At 38.5% G+C, this 22,889-nt stretch overlaps 1 protein-coding gene across 9 annotated transcripts in view; it reads right to left on the bottom strand.

The window, feature by feature from the left end:
* The window catches only part of baiap2b (BAR/IMD domain containing adaptor protein 2b), a 56,760-nt gene that overhangs the window by 25,809 nt on the left and 8,062 nt on the right, over positions 1–22,889 (bottom strand). For 6 of the 9 annotated variants that reach the window (XM_056233724.1, XM_056233715.1, XM_056233719.1 and 3 more), the window contains exons 2-6: positions 18,185–18,260; positions 14,251–14,337; positions 3,106–3,117; positions 2,183–2,244; positions 1,589–1,660 (exon numbers count right to left, since the gene is read on the bottom strand). In XM_056233724.1, coding sequence (XP_056089699.1) covers positions 1,589–1,660; positions 2,183–2,244; positions 3,106–3,117; positions 14,251–14,337; positions 18,185–18,260 — 309 coding nt within the window. The remainder of the gene's footprint in view (positions 1–1,588; positions 1,661–2,182; positions 2,245–3,105; positions 3,118–14,250; positions 14,338–18,184; positions 18,261–22,889) is intronic. The other 3 variants (XM_056233716.1, XM_056233717.1, XM_056233720.1) reach the window with 3 other exon arrangements.

Here is a 22,889-nt window from a genome sequence, read left to right as displayed (position 1 = left end):
CCAGGAGAGTGGATGAATGCCAACTAGAATAGAATAAGATGCGGCAGTATTCTTGATAACTTTATTCTCAGGACATCCTGAGGTTTAAAGGTTAAAATAAATGTTTAGCGTGCCCATCGTGAGTCAATTGTTTCTGAACAATGCTTAACTGAACTGAATCCAGAATCGAAAAGACCTGAAGGTCGTCATGTGTTCTTTACTAATGGGAACTTGGCTGAGTCAGCCCAATAAGGTCTTTCATTGTCCTCAAAGTGTCTTCCCAGAGCTCCCTGCTTCATGGATTCATTGTGTTTCAGACCAAGCCTCTTTGTTTCCCCTAGTCTTCACTGCCAAAGCCTTCTGCTTCATTTGACTGAGCAGTTTTATTTTGCATCCTTACTATGTGTGGAACAAAAAAGTATGGGAGCATAGTTAATGTTTAATTATGTTTGTCAATTCTGGAAATGAGTGACCGAAAAAAATGGGCCTTTGATTTTTTTTCCCCAAATAAGCTGAGGGTCAATCTAATGCATTTACAAACAAGCCTGTTAGAGACTCAGTAAGAAGACTTCACAATCTGTGTTGCTGAAAGCTTCGTTTCAGATGCTCCGCTGATCTTTCATGCATATAAACAGACTTCTCTCAAGTAAAAAAAAAGATCACTTTTCCTAACACAGACGAGAAGACTAGCCTTTTAGAAAATGTTAGTGTTAATGGTGGTAATACTCTCACGTTCATTACATGCAGTAAACTGTTATTGCATTTAAAAGTGACGGTATTTGCCAATAAAGCCAATTAGGTAAAATGGACAATCAATCTAGTTATGTTATTGGAAGCGACTATACATGTTTTAAAACAATTAAATGAAGAAACGAGACAGAGAGAGAGCCCTTTACTTTACTGAGTTAGGTAAAAGAGAATCTTGAGAGAAATACATTTTTGTGAGTGAAATCCAGTCATTGCGATCAGGAATTTCATGTGAGGGTGAAAGTTAAACACAGATTTCACAACTGGTTCAAGTTGCTCATGCGGATTCGCCACGTTCACCAACAGAAAGCTGAAAGTGACTTCAGCGTGAGCGGTGCTTTATGCATCACAACGCTATTGACAATAGACGATTGTGGCGAGGGGGGCGTGGTTCCGCGAGGTCTGTAACGGGAGAGAGAAAGGCGGTGCGTAAGTAGGGTCAAGTGCAAATGACGAACACCTGTGTCTTGTTGCAGTAATTGGCGTGGAGAGACCGGATATTAGCCGCAGTGAAGTGAGAGACGAGAGAGAGAAGGATTGAGGACTCGTACGCCATCAGCAAGTGGAAAGAGTGATCGATGAGAAAGTGGAAAGAGTCTGAGCTAATCCAGCGGAAAGAGTATTAATGTGAAAGTGTTTTGTGCTGTAGCGTGGCTACGGTGAATGCGTTGTGTGCGCGCCTTTTGTTTTGAGTTTGTACAATAAAACGTGTCCAAGTCACGCCGACTCTGTCTTCTTCCTTCCAAACACTGAACCTCATCACAACGATTAACCTTTTTTGCCGACAAAATTTCATCATACCGGTAATTTTACAAATGTGACCGTACCTTAAGTAAGTGTTTGTGTGTGCTTATATACTTACATTTAAATAGCGAACATCCAATTCCACTTTTTTCTCCAGTTCTGTGAGTAGTTCATTGTGGAATGATTTCAGCTGAAAATTACAGTAGACAAATACAATTTATATTATACACACACACTCTACAGTACAACACACCAGCAATTTTCCTCATGACAAACATTGATTCTGCATTTGATTACACATTTCACACCAAACTCAGTCATTAACACTGTAGCCTTACAGAACCAAAACTGATGTCCTATTCATAATACTCTTTTGTTTACTCCTTTTTCTGCCCTGTTATCATTTTCAGAAGGACTTAGATATGGTTTGTTTAACATCTGCAGCTGTGTCACATAGCACAGGAAAGTCTGTGTTCTGTCTAAGTTGGTGTGTTTACACATGTGACCATGGGCTATTGTCCTCCATGTATATACGGAAGCGTCTGAGTCGATGTGACATTTAGAGACGCCACTCCCTTCCATTTCCTTACCCTGGAGGCTAATGTGGCCTCTTAGATACAACCTGATTGTCTCAGTCATGTTGCGAGAAAATGTAATGAGAAAATGTGAGCCTATGAGGCAATACGATCTTCATCACATTAATGATACTCACCATGTCCTCTAGCTGCATTTGGATCTGTCTGTGAACCTCCGCCATCTGAAAAAGCACATCCCCTTGAGAGAGAAGGAGAGAGAGATAGACAGAAGAAATAGATGAAATTGTCATTATAATACTTTTGCATCTGATATCAGAACATCATGCAGTCAGACAAGGGTGCAGGGAAGAGAAAAAAAGAGAAACATTATGAACAAATTATGAACAAGGTGAGCTGACAGTCAGAGCTGGCGCCAGGGCACATAAATTAGGGGGTGGGGGGGCCCTTTATATTTCTGGGGGGGTCACTGGCACGCAAAATCACACATTTGTAATCGCTTTCGATTGCGTGTTTGCTTTTCGCTTTTACTTTTGTTTTCGAATTCGATCGTGTGCAGCGGGGAGGGAAGGGGGGGGAGGGGTACATTAACTCATTTGGCGGAGGGGGGCATGGCTCGCAAATGCCACCCCTTGGCGCTGGCCCTGCCGACAGTCAAGCTATAGGTGCAAGAAAGAATCTGACAAACATGAGAACTCAAAAAAACAAACAAACAAACAAACAAAAAAACACCACAGTGTTAAACCATATTGTTTAAAAAAAAAAAAAAATTTAAATGAGAGATCACACTGAAAAGGTAATATTAGTCTGAAATATTCTTCCATGAAGATGCAAAACAAAATAAAACATTCATGGGAAACAGTAAAAGCATATTGCAAGTGCATGTTTAATAAACATGAGAAACAAATAAGACGATAGAAAAGATGTCAAAAAGATCATGTTGTTAGCACACAGTTTTCTCATATCAACGTATCATTCTGTGATACAAGAGAGAGAGAAAAAAGAAGAAAATGAAAAGAAAAGCACAAATAAAGAGAGAAGAGGTGAATCATGCAGCCATTTGAGGCATGTGTGTTGTGTTGTGCAGTGTCGGGGTACCTACATGCTGCCTCTTCTGATTAGGCAATGCATTGTAAAAAAAAAAAGGAACAAAAGACCTAGTTTGAGCAGGAACAAATGTACAGAAGACCTTAAGACAGTAAGAAATAGTGAATGAGTAAAACCTCCCCAAACACTAAATGCATAAATAACACAGGTCAGAGGGCTGCCCTAGTCTCATGGGCACAATATCAAAGCAGTGTTTCCTACACCGTTATTTGCTGCTGAATCCATAACGCCACAGTGAAAAAATACAGCATTAAGCTACAAGGGCCATCAAAGTATGCAAGTGTTTTTGAAGACTTTGAAGGCTCAAACTGGCTGGTGGCATCCTTGTAGGTGTGCTTATAAAGCCTCAAATCATATTACTCAATCAAAGCAGCCCTAAAACAAAACTTCCATTACATTAGTAATACACACTTCCACAGGGACAGAAATTATTGTAGAGTACTGCTGAGACATCTTCCTTCCATCCATCATCCATCCATCAAACTGTTGTCTAACTCTGCATTAACCAGGTTTGAACTGGCTTGAAAACTATTGAAATAAAATAAAATGAAACGCACACACAGTATGCAACATAGAGGGCAGCATCAGCCGCAGACACTTTGAAAAGACAAGGCATTTACACACAAATCAGCTTTAAAAGAACAATGACAGACGTTCACGTTCATGCACTCGCATGACATCTCTCTACCTCCTGAACTGGTAATGGATGCAAGTCTTCATAGGGCTGTAAATGTAGAGGCAACTCATCCCTCATCCCATCATTGTTTGTATGGACGTGATTGATAACTCAAATTGTGCCTGTTATTTTCCATATCACTAGATATTAAATACCTTTAATATCAGTGCACACATTTATTTATATTTGAAATCCACGCACATCCCTCTGAGCTACTGAGCCACACAGTGTGTTTCATAAAGCGTGACCCTGCCTGTCTTTGAATCCGTCAAGCTGGACCCAGGACAACTGCACCAGCCTGCAGTACATATCTAATCAAGCCTTGCCTTTAAGCCCTGCCTTCTGAGAAATAGAGGGACAGTCCGTTTTATACAGTTGTTTGAGTTCAAGGTCAGCAGACTGCATCCAACCAGTAACGTCCAACGAAACAGAGAGATTAATAAGGGTGAACATGCAAACACATATTATACATATGCTTATCTTGCTGTATCCAAATTCAGTACATACTTTTTGTTGTGGTAGAATGAAGAAAAAATTAACATGAAAGGGGAAGCAGGCATGAATGTGACACTTTCTAAGGTACAAACAAGAATAGCCATTGTTTTCTAATAGGAACTCAATTAAATATTCAGAAAGAACTTCATTAGATATGATGGGCAAGTGACTCATTTGACAACATTCAAGTGACAATACTGAAGTGATAATACTCAAGTGACAACATTCGAAACAAAAAATTGTTCGTTTCTCTTTCATAGCTCTGAAGATGTAATGGGGATCTCAGTTATTCTTCATCTAAGTATCACAGATGTTTCCTCAAAACTTCTCTAGGAGAAATAAACAAGGCAATTGTCTAAATACAGTAAAAGCATAGTGATATAAAATTAAAATGGATAGCATAGCTTAGATAATTTGGCCTTTGAGAAATTTCGAACTGCTAAGTCTGCAATCACATCTGAGCACAAATTGTGACACTCTTTAGATGTCTTCTAAAGTCTATGCACATGTGAGATCACTAAGATGTTTTTCTCAAGGCGTTCTAGGAGAAACAACTGAGATATTAAATATCATCTGTGATTTTTCTTCCTATGGGTATACTATATCAGGTTCATATAAAAGTGCATGACCATGCCCTAGCCTCACCCGGTTGTCCCCAGTCCAGATCTCGTCTGTAGGTCGACACACTCTCATTTCCTGTCTAAGTCAGCACAATGGTCTGACACCACTCCCCGTCCTCATCCTTCACACCCCCGAAGCTCTCTGCTGCAATTCAGCCGTGCTCGGCAGGGCTCTAAGCCGCTTACCAGTAATCAGCACGGATCACAACATCTGCAGCTTTGAAAGACTTAAACATATTGTTGTCCGCTCTTAAAGGGCCGAATCAATTAAGGTACAGTCTGAAGAAACACTGGGGCATAGTCAGCACCCTAAAAAAAACTAACTACTAAAAACCGGCTTGTTTGACAAAAACATCAATCATCAATACATTATTTAAATAAAGCACTGAGGACTTAGGAAGGAATAAATACAAAAAGATAAAGAGCTTAAAATGAGAATGATTTTTGATTTGCTGTGCACAAGTCAACATGAAACCCATTTTGTTTTTGTAAAATGATACTTTTCTACGGACCCACGCACATGGCATGCACATGGAGGTCAAAATATCATGGCCACGAATAAAAAATTTGTTCCCACAACTTTATTTGTTTCCTTGTTGGCCACAATTTAACTAAAGCGAGGGAACAAATTAGTACAACGTGACCATGATTTAACTAAAACACGGAAACAAATAATAAAACGTGGACACAAATTAATAAGTCATGGGAACGAATTCTTAATTTGTGCCCACTCTTTTTTTTACTTCCAAATGTCATGTGTGGGGCTCCATACCTTTCAAAGTAAAACAGGATATTCGAGAGAGAAAAAAAAAACTTGGATTGTGACTGAGAAGTGGCCTTTTTATACCATGGTTGGCGAAGCACTACAGCGGCATCGCTGTATGACACCGTAGAGTCTCACTGGGTCAACCTAACCTTTCCAAGGGAAGATGAGCCCCATAATGTACTCTCATCAGAAAGCAAGTGAGAGAGTGCTAGAAAACCGTCTTTTTCCTCATCTTTTTCTTCTTTCTTTGCCCATTCTTCTGTTGTCCTGTCTCTTATTAAAGGGATACTTCACCTCTGGGAAGATGAATGTGTATTTAATATTGGTCATTTATATAGTAGAAATGTGAAATTAATTTTGAAATTGAAGCATTCTAGACTGAGAAAAGGCAGAAAATGTATTTTTTACTCATGTGGCTGAAAGACAACAACTCCCAGAATGCACTTGCTTTGCTGCCCTTACGAGGCCACTCCTAAACCACGCCTACCGGTTACAGGCGGCAGAATCTGAAAAATGGATACAACTAGGCTTGCTTTGATACATCGTGAGTTATTTGATAAATTTCCATCGAAATGGTGCTAAATGGGGGGGAAGCACGGTAACTCAAAAATACTACTGGTTTTCTACTGATACAAAGCTTAATGCTAAATCCTGAAGTATCCCTTTAAACTAACTCAATTCTCCCTCTCCATCTCTTGTTGTACTTAAATTATTTGACTCTTTACCCTTGGTAGAAGTAATAAACACCAATATTGGGTTAATTATACAGCACACAGATGGATGTGATAAACTTTAGTGCCTTTGGACCAAGGTCTCCTCTGCTGAATTCTCCAATACGCTGGAAGACGCTTTACAGCAGAACTTTTAACATTAAAAATGACATAAACCTAGAGCACAGCTCTTTCTTTCCACCAAGCTCACATATGGTTGTATATCTATAGGCATAACAAACAAAACAGTCAAACTGATCCATATGCTTCAATATAATAATCCAGCCGTATTTGAATCTGTAAAACTCAGTGACCCAAAACGAAATGCATTGATGCCTCATTGAGCTTGAAACTCCTAAATAGTTTTTTTGCGGACATTACTTGGTGGCAGAGGACTGTATACATGACTATTAGAGAGCAGCTGATGAGGTCGTAATGGAGATTGATTACTGCAGCAGAACAGATTCAGGGAGGGGTGTTGTGGGTTGGATGTGCTGGGCAGCCAAATTCATTTTATCAAATATCGAAGTAACAGTATCATCATTGTCCATGGCTATTGAACTTTATTTAGACCTACAGGTGGCTAAATAATTAATAATTTGAAGCAATAGCTTGAGAATAATTATAAAACATCTCTATTTCCAAACCTAGTGAGCTGCCTTATTATCTATAAAGCCCCTTTCACACAGAGATTCCGGAAAATACACGGATAAAGTGATCCGGGATTTGACCCGGGTTCGTTTGATTTTGCTTCATTCACACTGCCAGTGATTTGCCGGAATCAGAGAGCGCGTTCACACACAACCCGTGTGTGTTCCGGAAAGACGCGTGACGTTGGATGTGACGGGTCTCTACTTCAGTCCAGTTTGCAGACATTTTTTCGTTCTTTCTTGTATCGATGACGAACACAAACTTTCTTCTAGAGTAACTGAGCCGCACGATAACTACGTCATTGCAAAGTCTCGTGAATCCTCACTACGACACACCCCTTATACGGCATTGGTTCTGGCTTTTGTTCACACAGCGCGCGTTCCGGGTCTGAACACGGCAATGTTACTAGGTCCCCAACCTGGCATCGATCCCGGCATCAATACCGGGTCGTGTTTGCGTTCACACAGAAGGCACTCTGGCAATTTGCCGGCAATTTGCCGGGTTCAAAGCGCTGTGTGAAAGGGGCTTAACCTACATAGATGTCTACCTTCAAAGTAAAATTTAACCTCATAAGCAACTGATTTAGAATGCCATACAATTGCAGCAACTAATTCCAATGGAGTTGGGCATTAGAATGTTGCTAAGCTAACAAAAATATACTCTAATGAGAGTTAAAATTCAGAGCACACCCATATTTTGAGGAAAATAGCAAATTTATACTTTGCAATATTCACTTTACAAATCAACACTCATCTACCATTTTACTATTATTATTATTATTTTATTTTATTCAAATTTGTATTCATTTTGAGGCTTGCCACAATTCATTCTGGGATATTTTGCAATATATTCTAACTATATTCTTCTATGTACATTTCTGAAATGCACTTTCTGTAAAGCTGCTTTGAAACAATATGTATTGTGAAAAGCGCTATACAAATAAATTTGAATTGAATTGAATTGAATATTTTAGAAGGAAAGTACCTACATTATGCCTTAAAATGCTGTCTAAGTAGGTAGCTCACTAGGGTTTGGAAGGCTTAGAAGTTAAAATAACATAAATTTATTAATGTTCATGAGCAAATTTTTCTCTATAGCATGACTCACTAATTTGTCTACCTGTGAGAGGATGAAATGCTCTTAAAAGAATGTTCTCCAATAGCAGCTCTGATGCAAGTCACAGCAGTGGATCCATTGCCAAGCGACTCCTCTGTTTGCAATGGCATCTGTAGCAGCAATTATCAGCTCTGTGATTCATTCCTCAGAGGTGTTTGAGCCATTTGCCTTTTTTTGTATGTGTGCTTGTTTGTGTGCACACACATTAGGAGTAGTGAGTAGAGAACACACACACTGCAAACCGTGGATGCACACACAGTGGGCAGCCATTTTTGCTGTGGCGCCTGGGAAGTGATTGGGGGTTAAGTGCCTTGCTCAAGGGCACCTCAGTCATATCCTGCCGGTATTGAGAACCAGATTCTCTAACCATTAGGCCACAACTGCCCCGAACTTTGTCTGTGCCAACCTGCTGCTGCGCTCCCAACATCAGAATAGAGTCAATCACATAATAAAGTGCTATTTCAACTGTTCCTGTGGTGAGCAGGAATGGAAGGTTTGAGAACTGAGAGACAGAGAGAGAGAGAGAGAGAGAGAGAGAGAGAGAGAGAGAGAGAGAGAGAGAGAGAGAGAGAGAGAGAGACATATATACATCTATACAGAAAAATATTTACACGGTTCTTAAATGTCTTGATGAATGTTTATTTTATTTTTATTTGTTTTTCAGTTTATGGTATTCTATTACGTCATGTTTTATTATGTAAACCAAAAAACACACATGACATGCAGTGCTCAATTTAATTGTGAACATTTTGAACATTTAACAATTGTTTAACATTGTAAAATAATATTGCTATTTTAAAATAACTCTAGGTTAATATATTTTAAAATGTAATTTATTCCTGAGAGGATTACTCCAGTCTTCAGTGTCACATGATTATTCAGAAATCATTCTAATATGCTGATTTGGTGCTCAAGAAACATTTCTTGTTATTATTAGTGTAGAAAAACAGTTGCTGCTTAATATTTTTGTGGAAACCATGATACATTGTTTTCAGGATTCCTGAAAAATTTTTGTAACAGTGTAAAAGTCTACTTTTGATCAATTTAATACATCCTTGCTGAATAAAAAGCATTAATTTATTTTTAAAAAAATCTTACTGACCACAAACAGTAGTGTAGAAAAAAAATCTACATTTAAAACTGTAACTTTTTTTTGTAATATATACATAAATCAATCGCTTAAACTTGTTAAAGAAGTGTTTTTATTCCTTCGGCTAAAATTATTTTATTACTTTATTCAGTCTGGTCAGAAAAATGGCTAATGGTTTTGCAGATGTGTCCAATTTTTCTTCACTCTAAATTAATTTAATGAGTGATTTAGCCTTCGGGCATTTCTCCACAGATGAAAAATAACATTCATTGTGGTGTGCCACAGTAGCAAAGAAGCTAAAGATTCAAATGCTCAATTTTTGGAAAGGAAATCCAATCTGAAAGGCATATTTTAAAGGATTTATTCAAAAATGAGACCGGATGTGTTGCTGGAGCATTTCAGTTTGCACCAAGATTTGCCAGCATTAATTATTCAAACACCCCTGAGTTATTTTGTGACTACAGCCAGAGCAAGATGCTTGCAGACACAATTAATCGTGTTTAGTCAGAGAACACAGTTGCCTTTCTGCAAACATTTGCGCTTGAGTGAGAATATCCAGGATTTAGACTAATTATCAGCACAAACAGTTGTAATTTGATGGAAAACTCCCAAAGCTAAAACTAAAAACGTGAGAAGAAGACAACGACCTACTGGTATCTCACATCCATGACGACTGACACCCCTATTTGGGCAGGAGGAACAGGAAGCTGTTTATTATTCCTCACACTCGTGCAGCATTGAAAAGGCAGACATGGGAAGCTGTATTTGGAAACACATGACATCACCAAGGAGGCATTCTGGGACTCTAAATCCACAGCACGGGCCGCATTGACATTACTCTTGCTCTCTCATTCTCTCTCTAGCGGAACTTCTCCTGTTAAGGCAAGTGCTTCATCTATTTTTAGCTCACACGGCTCCCTCTCTCTCCTCAGGCCGGCTGCGTTCCTGCATCAGTGCGTGGGCTGACTGCGGGCGTTGGGTGATGCGATACGCACAAGTGCTGCATTGAAGAATCACTGTGCATCTCTCTTCACAGCGAGAGATCGCGAGTTATTCAGAGTTGAAGATCCGATGACGAGGAAGATAACAGCACTTAATGAAATCTCACCATTATCCACTACCGCGAGAAAGAAGCTCTTGCAATGATATAAAGGAATTTCATCCATTTTAATTACTTCCGCTCATTTAATTTTATCACTAGACTGATAGGATTTAAGCCAGAGATCATTATATAGGCTATATTTTGTAAATCAACTAGTGGGTGGGTTGCATGACTAACTATAGTTGACTTTTCGTTCTTAAAGGAATATTTCCCTCAAAAATAAAATTCAGGCATAATTTACTCACCCTCAAGTCGTTCCAATTTTCTTCGAACTGCAAAGAACACTAGCCAACCAATGAGATTTGTGCTTTTAGTCACATGCCCAAAAATGACGCAAAGGCAAGACAATTACAGAATTTTCTTTTTTGGGTTAAGTCTCCTTTTAAGGAAATTCTGTATAATTGGGCTGGTTTTAAATTCACCTGACCCTGATAGCATTTTTTACAGTGTAAGATGCATGTTTGCATTCCAAAGAACATTTTGAACATCACAGTGTCTTAAAATCACAACACTCATGGTGGGAGGTAGATGTGATGCAGTGTTGCTTCATTTAAAGACAACTTTTTGTAGAGGATAAATATTTAAAAAAAATCAAAAATATTTATAAAAAAATTTAATATGAGAATACATACAAAATAAATATATGTAATATAAATACAAATCATAACACAGGCCTGTTCTACATACATAAATTAGTCAACAGCACTGCACTAATCAACTAGGTTGTTGGATGACTAGTCGACATCCATAAGAAATAGTATAACATGGGGGACAACAAGTGCGCACACACCTCAGGCATGTGAAGTGTGCTACCCGTTATGCTTTAGGTCTTACATTATTAATGCGGCCGCTGTGGTGCACATCCTTTAAAAACCCTCCAGTCCATCTCAGAGACATGCTAACAACTCCATGAAGACAGGAACATCTTGAAGCTGACTATAGTGGACAAAAGTGCTTGACTGAGATTGTGTGACTGATTGTAAGGTTTCACGGCCAGTGAAGGCCCATCTTCAGAGCTGCCTTCCATATTGCATACAATTATACTAAAGCCAAAAATAAGTCTCCATCAATTATTAACGCTGGGCTAAGACCTCACTTAAAGATTTATTTAGGCACGCAGCAAACGGTTGGGTCCACATGGCTGATGCTATGGTTCCCACGTGCTTAAATGCGTGCACCCTCACCCACGCATATGTCTGCATGAGTATAAATTCATAACTCAGACTCATTCTGCCTGTGGCCAAATTGGATAAAAGTTTCCACTTCATGCCGATGTTCTCTTGCAAGCTCTTTCAAAGCCTATGGCCCCTAACTAACACTGACATTCAACATATACTTACAGAACAGACCTGATCTTAACGAAACCTGTCACTCAAAGAGGAACACACACTTCTTTGTCTTGCTCATGGAAATCAATCAAAAGTACTCACTCAGACAACAACCAGACAAAGGAACAGGTATGTTTTGTGGTTATGCCATGCATCTGGTATGCTCTGGAATACCATGTGAAGGGATGGTACTATGGCACCTTTTATTAGTGTCAAGAAATGTAAGACAAGAATGAGACTCAGAAAATAACAGACACATGCAACAAAAGTGGGAAGCACTCTTGATTATATACTGTTTGTACAATATATACAGCAATTTTTTTAAAATATGTTTTGGCTTACATAATATTTCTATGCTAATAAAAAATGAGAAGGAACTTCTGGGATTGTCATGCTATAATAATAATAATAATAATAATAGAACATTTTTGCAGATATTGGGCCAATATCGTGTCAATATACCGTGCATCCCTAATAAAAGCCACATGGTAATGGTGATGTACAGAAAGTTAATGCCTGGCTGTCATTCATTGTAAAGAACAGGCACAGACAAATGACATAAGCATTACTGGAATAACTAGAAGCATAAGATAGTTAATACATGTGGGAGGGGGGAGTTTACTGATGTAGTCTGCAAAACAGTTTAAAAAACAAAAATAACAAAAATATTAGCAAACAAACAACTACTTGTTTGGGACACATCCTGTACTGTATTTTCTGCATTTTATAAAATATCTATTGATGGGCACTATTCAACATTAAAAGATATTATGTGCATTATCATAATGACACACATGCATATGACATTAAGGCATAAAACAAATACAGACGTGCTGTAATTTGTCTAGTGATGAAAGTCTCTAGTGAAAAGGCTAAGAGAACTTCTCATAAAACTTTTTTCATTAAACTTTTTCATACAGAGATATTGCTGCTTTTTACAATGCTGAGACAGCAGCAGAGAAATATCTCTCCTGCAGCCCAAAATATAATCTCATAAGGTCTCCAGCTCGGCTGTACTGTTTAGATATTGAGAATGTTGTAAATCAGGTAACTAATATCAGGATGAGATGAAGCTGAATTCATTCAAATAATAGCTTTTGAATTATCAAATTAGAGCTGGTATCGTGATCTCCATTGAACATGTATTCAAAAGACACCAGCAGTGAAATGAGAAAGTGAATGCTCAGAAAATTATTCTGAGATAAATAATGGAAGTATAACCAGCCTCTCCCTCCAGTCCTCTTCTAAGATAAAACGTCTATTCAAATTTGCTGCTGCGACACTGATGTGCTTTTAGCATAATCTTGAAGAATGACAGATTATGCAATAGATTTAACAGCCAATCCTATCAAGAGTCTCACATTCCACTGAAGTCCATCTAATCAGACTCCAACTCTACCCAGAGTGATGCACTGGACACACAATTGGACAAGGATTGTTTGTTTGAAGTTAAGCACTGAGGTTCAAACCCACACTCTGGTCAATAAATTTCCCCTTGGAGATCAAGAAATCTAAGTCGAACCTGATTGAAATCAAATGATATTCAGACTTACAGGTCTAAAATGCTCTTTTCAGCAAGATACCAAAAGAACAGAACACTTCCTGGAAAGGTAAATGCCAAAAGACATATTTGTATACTGATATTTGGTGCATCCATTGGTTGCTATAGTGTTTACTGCGCAGTTAGTCACTGCTAGCTACAAGGCACAGTCACTTGTAAATAATGAATGGACAGCAACATTACTGAGGAAAGAAAAACATACTTGTACTGTGACTTCAGATATGTTCTCTGAATGTCATCTCAAAAAGGGTTGACATACTCAATTTTTCATCAGGGCATAATTCATACAAGGGCTGGAGCGAAAACAAATGATTCACAGATGCCCTATTAATGCACAAAACTTCATAGTGTATTCAAAATTTACATTTTTAATTGATTAAAAAAACATGCAAGACAAAATATTATAGATAATAAAAGGTGTTGTGATGTGCAAAAACTTCCACTAAACTGAAATATTTAAAGAATATGACTTTACCTAGCAAAAATGGGACGGATGCCATCTGAAGTGGCATGCTAAGAAGAAAAAAATTACACAAACGTTTTCATATGATTTCAGGTACTATTAATGCATTGTTTGTTCTCATGCACAGCCGAATGGCAAAGTTTAAGGTCATGAAAGGGCAGAGCAGGTAACTAGATTTTCATATTTTACTGCAAAAGAAATGCACACTTAAGACTTTTCGTAAAAAGTTGAGATGCGTCAAGAATGGTTTTATAATCTCATCATGACTCCCTAAATCTAAATCCTAATTGTTACAGTTGGATGATTGTTCATAGAGAGACAAGGAAATAAGACAACAGTATAGAATATGAACATAGTGCAAACCAATCACCAATGAGCAAATTAATGAATCTGCAGAGTGTGTACATTTGTACATGTGTGTTATGTCCAAAGATACAGTCTTAGATATGCTGTACTATGTACTCATACATCCAAAGCCATTCACACTGAAACCATAAGTTATTCTCTTTTGCAATCGCCCTCCCAACCACAGGGGCCACTGCAGCTACAGTCTATAACTCACCAAGATCCTTAGAGCCGTGACTCTCGCTGGCCAGCTCTCCCATCCGCACCAGTGCGTCGAAGTAGCCTTTTGCTGCAAATGTCACACCTGGAAACATGGAAGCATTGGGGACATAAGAATCGGGGTTGTGCTAACTTGCTGACCCGAAGCTTCCCTCAACCCACAGGTGCAGCATCTATGAAAACAGGAGTGGTGGATGGGAAAGCTTTAAGCTCTATGTTCTATGATGTCTCGGCCAGAGAACTGGGGAGGTGGGGGTGGAGCTTGTGATTGGTGAGCAATGAATAGCAAAAGTACTATTACTTTAAAATAATAATAAAAAAAAGTTTGATACCCTCCAAAACTTAACATTCACATCAGATTACTGAGAGCAATCACTCATTCTGTGTGAGGTCCCGCCACAGGGACAGCTGTGCCTCTTCTGCGTCACCATGGAAGAGAAGGGCTGGCTCTGAAACAGGCTCTCTCGGAGCCAGAGGATCATGGCAGTTTAGCGAGGCGGGAGAGTGCCAAGAAGCACAAAGTATCTTGGAGCACAGGGAAATTTAGAACCAGAAGGTACTGAGCAAGTGGTTAGCGAAGGTTAGCATGTGTAGCAGAGTAGAATAAGCCAAGTTCTTCCTTTACTTCAGTTGATAGACTTCATAATTTTATCAAGTAAGAATCATACAGACCGACACAACATATTTAATTTGATGCAAATATAAAAGGCTATGAGAGATAGAAGTACTCCTCCTGCAACTCTGCAGCTCGTGCTGTATAGAGCAGAGCAGACGCTTTCAGTAATTGTAATATCCTTGGTCCAACTAAATTAAATGGTTTTTATTGTATTTGCGGTGTCGCGGCGGGCAAGTAATGTAATCGATATATGGCCAAACACCGTGTAACACCGGTAACACTGAATACCGCAGCAAGCCTACTGTGAATGTTCATCATTTTTACATTTTAATATGAGCTTTGTCACCATCTTACTTTGGCATTAATCATTAAAACACAAAAAAAGTAATAGCACTGTAAAACATTGTAATCTTTAGCAAATCTCAAAATTAATATCCATTTTCATCTGTAGCCTACATTATAATGTTGTGACATCTAAATTCACTTGTAGCATTTAAAAACATTTGAATTTAGTGTTTTACTTTTAATTTATTTAGAACAAAATAGCGTAGAATTTTAATATGAGCCATTTATCAGTTATCAGCCATTAAATGAAAATGCATCTAATTCATTACACAGTGAAAGTACACAAGCATTGCTTTCTCAGTGTTGCCACATGTACTTGTGTTGTAAGATCTAAGATCTGTTTCTGTTCTCTGACATTTTAAACAGACCATACTTCTGTCCCTAACAGTTTTGTTGATGCTCACATCAAATTAAATATGCTGTATGGCCATCCCAATTCAATGCAGAAGGAGTGTTTGGGTGGGGGTGGTTAGGTTACACCAATGGCAGCCCAGTCACATATGAATGTATAGACTTATTTCCTAGTGTCCGCACAAATCCTATGCTCAGGATAAGGTGCGTCCTGGTTGTGAGGGATTAGAGGGGGAAATCTGGGGGCTTTGGTGCTCCAGCGGTTAGGCTGAGTGGTGAGGGGTAAAGAAACGAGAGAGGCAGCAGAAGGAAAGAGGATTACAGAGGTCTGAAAAATAGGACAGAAAGTCTCTCCAACCATCTCTGAGGAAACACTGATCAGCCACAAGAGACAATCCAGTTAAATCCAAGTTAAAAACCACAGAAAAGCCCAATCTATACCCTGTTATAACGTTGTCTATATGTGATATTCTTCTGCTTAATGCATATAGAAGTCTCCATTGAATACAGATGTTAAGGTCTTTGGTCACTAATTATTCTTATTCTAATAACATGTTTAACCTCCTAACCCTTTCAATCCTCTATTTCCAAGAATCCTCCAACACTTCCAAAAAACAGGCAAAGGGGGAGATACTTTAGGCTTAACAGCTGCTTATGCACAATACATCTCAACATAATCATCTACTTTAGGGCATGCAAATGGGCCTCCAAGATCAGCAAGCCACTGTTGAACATTAGCAGCCAATGTTTCTTTTTTGTACTAAGATATTTCATTATCTTCAAACAATCTATTAGTTTTACTATAGGTTACTTGCATTTGCCAAGCAACCCAAAAACTTGCTAATGCCCAGTGGCCACCATTTGTATCATTAGTGGGTACTGTGGAGGTTTTCCACTCTGCTGCCTCCAAGACCTGGCATATTTACAACTCCGGCAAATCCCCATGAGGGATTCTGCGAACATCCATAGATCTACAAGGATGGGAGCACAAATCTCACTCTAGTTGGGTCTATTTTTAACTTTATCTCTCAGACTTCACACTCTCGCACACATACACACACTCTCATGGTCTATCCTCCAGAGCGTTGGTCTTTTTCTTGTATTTTCTGCCTCATAAAATATTAGATGGACTCTGGAATGATGAGTGAAATTATTGGTTCTCTGCCGTTCTTGGCACAGTGCTAAAACTCTACAGGGATTTGTCCTGAAACTTCAGCCCCGTCCGTGGGCCTAAACTGAACACAGGAACACTGTACACATCATACCCTGAGATCAGACAACGTGGCACCATTATTTACCTGATTATAATGCAAATCCTATGGGTTTAGCATATGTTTAAAACCGTAAATCTCCCTAACAATGTAATCTAACCAGAATCAACATTTTAAAAGGGACAAGTAATTTAAAAGTTATCTCTTTCTCTTTCAAAAATGTTTCTAACCAGCCACGATCGCGATGAGTGACACCAGATTTTGTCTGCTAGTTGTTGTTTTTTCTCTCTACTGCATCGCGCCATGGAGCCTCACACACACCGAAATCTCCCTGGACTGAAATACTACTCCTCATACATATTAAACATCAAACATGGACGAGGAGACACTGAAGAGACTGAGAATCGGATGTTATATTGGATATTAAATAACAAACTGAAAAAGCATGAAAATGCAAGGTTTGTGTTCTTATTTTTATGCTTAATTGTGCTGTGAGAGCAAGAGAGTGCACAAACGGCGGAAACTGTTGTAATTGGCTGTTTTGTGATCGATTAGGTCACTTGTTTGATTTTCATCTTTAGTATGGATAGACAAATTGCTTTTGTTCAAATTGATTTTGTTGTGTCGCACCTGGTTAGGGTTTGTCATAAAAATCAGCTTTTCAAGAGTTATGAATGAGACAATGTTAGTAATTATTAATCTCAGAATAAAGCATTGTGAAAGAAGCGATGCAGAAAAGGGCATTTAAGTGTTGCATTGAATACCAAATAACTGTGCTACCTATTGTCATTTTTGCCATACTTCGTCCTCCTTGCAGAGACATACCATTCTTGTCCTGAATATACATCTTCCCTGTTCCCTTTTCGCTTCCTTTGCGGGACTGTGTCTGCTCCCAGAGCTCTCTCTGGCCTATTTACGCCTGTTCTCTGTTCCATTTTACTCTCCCTTCCTCCCAGTGCATATTTTTTCTCTGAAATGCCTACGTCCTTGCCATTGCCCAGTCAACATCTTGAAAACACACACAGAGGTCAGTACATCATCGAGTGTCATGTGTGTGTTACATGTATGTGACAGGTCTGGAGATGCTACATGCATGAACCAGATGGAAGTTTAGGGGGTTTCAGGGTGCATATGGATTTAGACATGTAACATTCTATGACATCATTAGTACGAAGGAACAGGAAGCCTTCCGCCCCACAAACATAAACATAAATTCTTAACAAACATTCAACAAACATTTAAACAACATTCTACTAGATTTCTATGCAAGAATTTGATTCATGCTCCCCATAAGCATGAATTTCAAGCAATTTCTTCTCATAAATTAAAGCAGACCAATGAAACAAGAGCTTGAATAGCTGGCTCATTGCCTGCAAGAGTGATAATGAACAAGCCGCTGATGTACTCACTGGAGAGGGCCTTCTCATAAGTCTTCCCCATGGCAACAAAGTTCCTCAAGCAAGGGTTGAACTGCTCCATGATGGACTGCAACAGAAATAGCACAGCTTTAGTCAGCACAACAGCAGCAGTTTAACAGGCATACTCACCACTAGCAAGAACATCAGTGGGACAAACACAAAAAGATGAATGGGAGGTCACATCTTTAAGGATGCAGATAATTGACAGGTGAACTTCTAATTCTAAGCCTCAACTCCATATTACAATAAAAGTTCTGTCTGTTGATGCAGTGCATGTGCAGATACCAAGAAAGATGGATATAGAGAGAGAAGGAGCCAGAGCTCTCACGCCCCCACTTTTCAGAACACTCTCATTAGTGGGACTTGGAGGGCATCATGCCAGCTGGGATTTGCCGTTCTTTTGTTGCTGTGAGCACAGAATTGTGGGAATATGTGGAGATCTACCCACAGCGTGACTCACCTAATCCAACATTAAGAGTTGCCCTTTCAAATCTATTCATTTTCTATTGAAACTACTCTTTTTTAAAAAGAGCTTCGCTGCTCCATTCAAAGTAAAATCTCTCAACTTGACGAATTTTTTTGAGCACGTTTGCCCCAATGTCCCATTTGTTCCTGTTTTTAAAGGCTTTATCGCAGCTTCCAAAATAGTAGGGCGACATATAAAATAGTATACAAGGAGACAGAATCTAGGAAAGCCAAGAAGAGCAGAGGATGTACAAAAAAACAACCAGCAATCAAGCACTGTACAACACAAATATTGTGGCAGCTATGGAGAGAGAATGAAGCTATGTAAATGAAAGTCTCCACTCTGGGTTTTACAGAATTGGAGTGAAGCTGTTTATGTGATTAATTAAGGTCGACGGTAACTGATTTCTTGGGAATATACTAAATCCCCGCCACCCTATGCTCCAGTTACAATGAAAACAGGTTTCCAGTGAAAATGAGGACAAAGGCAGAATGTTTTTTTGCTGCAGAGAAAATTGTGATTCAGAGGTCTTGAGGAATGGACTGTCAAAAAAAAGGAATAAACAAAATACCTCAAAGAGCATGCAATTAATAACATTTATATCGAACTAGTAAAAGGACAATATATCTAACTAGATGCTTTGGCTCTTTAGATAAAAGGCATTGGCAAATCTCTACGCCCACTAGGCCCATTAACAGAATTGGACATTAGCCATTTTTCAATATTTGTCTGTACATTTATTGTGTAAATATTATTTCTTTCAAATAAATGTTTCATTTCAAACTTTGCAAATATGCCAAACTTGTACAAACAGCTAAACAATGAGGAAGATGAATAAGAAAGAGACAAGGCAACTAAATCAACTCCAAGTGAATCATTCATAAACCTCCTTGTCTTTCTCTCACCGTCACGTCTTATCTAACACAATATCCCAACTCACAATTATTTCTTATGTAATTCATCATCTACTGCATGCAATCATACAGCAGAGTCTGTCCAGGGGTAGTAATCTTCATTATTAAGTCTTTAAAAAGGAAAAAGGAAACACAGACCCAGAAATAGGCTAAACACCAACAAAAGAGATGAGATCAAATAAAGGCACAGGAGAAATTCCAGGTTGGATGCAAAGCAAGCACAGCTGGCATGTTTTCATCAAGGAAGGAATTACACAATCATAGTGTGATGGATCTCACTGCACCACATGCCTAAGAGATGAGAGTGCATGATCGTATGACTGAGGTGAAAAGTGCGACTGGTATTCATGCAAGGACCAGGGTGAAGCTTTTGCATGTCAAGTTTTGGTAAACAATCGTGAAGTGTACCATTTAATTTCTGCACATTTTGAAAACCCATTTATGATCAGTATAATGTCCAGAAGAATGCATTGCAAAAATATCCAGAATATCCAGAATGCATTGCAAACCTTAAAATCTCATCTTTTCTATGCTGTAGACCAAGCCATTAAATTGAACCAAACTGCTTTTCCTCTCCTCAACATTTCCCACAAAGCTCTGTCCTAAAGAAATCAGTATTATACATGAACCAGTGCCAAGCTGATGTCCACCCTACATTTAATCATTAAAAACACACCGCTGGGAAAACTTTCTTTCCTTGATTAGTCCCACAGCAATCAATCTAGGTTTAACAAACATGAACGAGACCAACCAAACCCCCGATAAGGGTGTCTCTACCAGACACTAAACACAGATTACCATGTGATTTTCCCAGCACTTCATTACAGACATGTTCATTAGGATGTAATTAATAGTCTTAACTAATGAGCAAGATTTTATATTGATGCATTATCAATCAGCTGGACTGCCGAAGGGAATTTTATGCTCCCCCCTGAAATGAAGGTGTGCATATTTTACAGTATAAAGTACAGAACTAGATATGCATGGTTTCGTTAGATAATACAAATGCTCACCGAAGAAGAGAGTGTATAATTTTCCCTTTTTTATAAAATAGTGCAGAGGATCAAATGAAGCACCATTTCCACATTCCATTAACAGATATCCAACCACATCAGCAGAAATGTACAGCATTTGTGGCAAAAATGTTCAGTGCATCAATTCTGTTACCACTTTTATTTAACTTTACCCTGAGAATGCCTTGATAAACCAACTAAAGCATAAGGTCCCTTTGAGAATATGAATGAGTCCCTGCCTCAGATTTTCTCTGTGCACATGCAAACAGACTGGCTTTGTCATGGTAATACGTTGAGAATGGTTAGTATTTGTTGAACAAGCAAGGTTGCCTTATTTACCACAAACACACCCTTATATCAACAAACCTATATATAAACCTGCTACAACACACACAAACCTGTGATGTGAAACTATTGCTGCAGTCTCAGACAGCTTGGATCAGATTGATGAATATAATCAACTCTTATGTCAGTGTTTGTGTGTGTGTGTGTGTGTCAGTCCTATAACAATCTATACTTGAGTGTCAGGTGGGTGCACAGGAGCCCGTTTTCATCTTTATGTCATCAACATAAACATAGTTAAAGGAGAACTCCGGCGCAAAATGAACCTTTGGTCTAATTACACATTGTTACCTAGTCAACCGTTATCTGACATTTGTTTTCATGATTATCGAATGTAAATAGTTTTATCTCTAAAAACAGTTTAGCCTATAAAGCTAGTATAACGCTAGTATATTGGGCATAGTGTAATGACAAATAAAAATCGCTTGTTAATACCACTAACAAGGCTCAAAATAGCCCCACACTAACACGGTAGCATAATGAGGGTCCCTACCTTCAAACCGAAGCATTGAGAACTTTGTCAGTGTCCAGACAGTTTAATAAGAAGATATTTTATACATACAGTCAACTTCGCGTATACAGGCAGAAGCCATCTTTGAAATACAGTCTTTACCAGTCGATCTACGAATGCCGATCCAAGCCTACTGTTCGCGCTCACCTTATCACAACTTATAGCTCGTTCACATCTCACCAGCGCACTTGGATCTGCGTTCGTAGATCAACTGGCAGAGACTGTATTTCAAAGATGGCTCCTGCCTGTATACGCGAAGTTGACTGTATGTATAAAATATCTTCTTATTAAACTGTCTGGACACTGACAAAGTTCTCAATGCTTCGGTTTGAAGGTAGGGAGCCTCATTATGCTACCGTGTTAGTGTGGGGCTATTTTGAGCCTTGTTAGTGGTATTAACAAGCGATTTTTATTTGTCATTACACTATGCCCAATATACTAGCGTTATACTAGCTTTATAGGCTAAACTGTTTTTAGAGATAAAACTATTTACATTCGATAATCATGAAAACAAATCTCAGATAACGGTTGACTAGGTAACAATGTGTAATTAGACCAAAGGTTCATTTTGCGCCGGAGTTCTCCTTTAAAACAGCCGTGTGGCCACTGATGTGAGTTGCAGAATTGCAGTCTGGTAAAAGCTTCCTGCTGTTCAGCGTTATGTAATGCTCTTGAGTCCTACGGCCTCAGGACAGTTGAGTAGCGAAATGGATAATGATGATGTATATTAATCAGTGTGTCTGAATAGGTTTTTGAACCCAAATGTCAGGGGTTGATATTAAACGACTAACCTTCTGTTCAAAGCATTGCATTAATTATATTATTCTGTGCTGGAAATAAACTAAAATTAAATGCTAAAATAATTAAATTTATTAGAATGATAGACAGTTGGCCTCAAAAAGTATTTGTACACTTACGTAACACTGTATAAATGTCACTGCATGACATTCATACATTTTTAAATGTGGCTTAAAACGATTGGGGCCACTATATAATTACAAATTGACAAATTTGCAACTTTATGCAATTCTGCAAGTATATAGAGAACAACGAAGTAAACGTGCGCAGGGAAGATTAACTCGCTAAATAACTAAGCTCAAGGTGACCCAGGCTTGCATTTTTCTAACTGGAGACATTTTCGCTTGTTCAGAAAGAACGCTTGCACCCTCAAACACTATCATTTACACATTGTAAGATTACTAGTAAACAAAACATTTCAGCTTTGTCACAAACTCAGACACTTTTTCTAAGAGATGTAAAAACAATAGGCAATTCACGCACCTCCTACATCCATATAATTCTACAGAGACTTCATGTGTGTTGTTTATATTACATGTGTATTTAAACCACATAAACCCTTGTTTATCATGCAAAATGATTCCTTACCATATACATACATATTGTTCTATATCTACCCATCTACATATCTACCTATCTACCTATCTATCTA

The sequence above is a fragment of the Rhinichthys klamathensis genome, unplaced genomic scaffold (assembly GCF_029890125.1).
Source record: "Rhinichthys klamathensis goyatoka isolate OS25496 unplaced genomic scaffold, OSU_Roscu_1.1 h1tg000376l_1, whole genome shotgun sequence".
Taxonomy (NCBI): Eukaryota; Metazoa; Chordata; class Actinopteri; order Cypriniformes; family Leuciscidae; genus Rhinichthys; species Rhinichthys klamathensis.
This window is presented reverse-complemented; position numbering and strand designations above follow the sequence as displayed.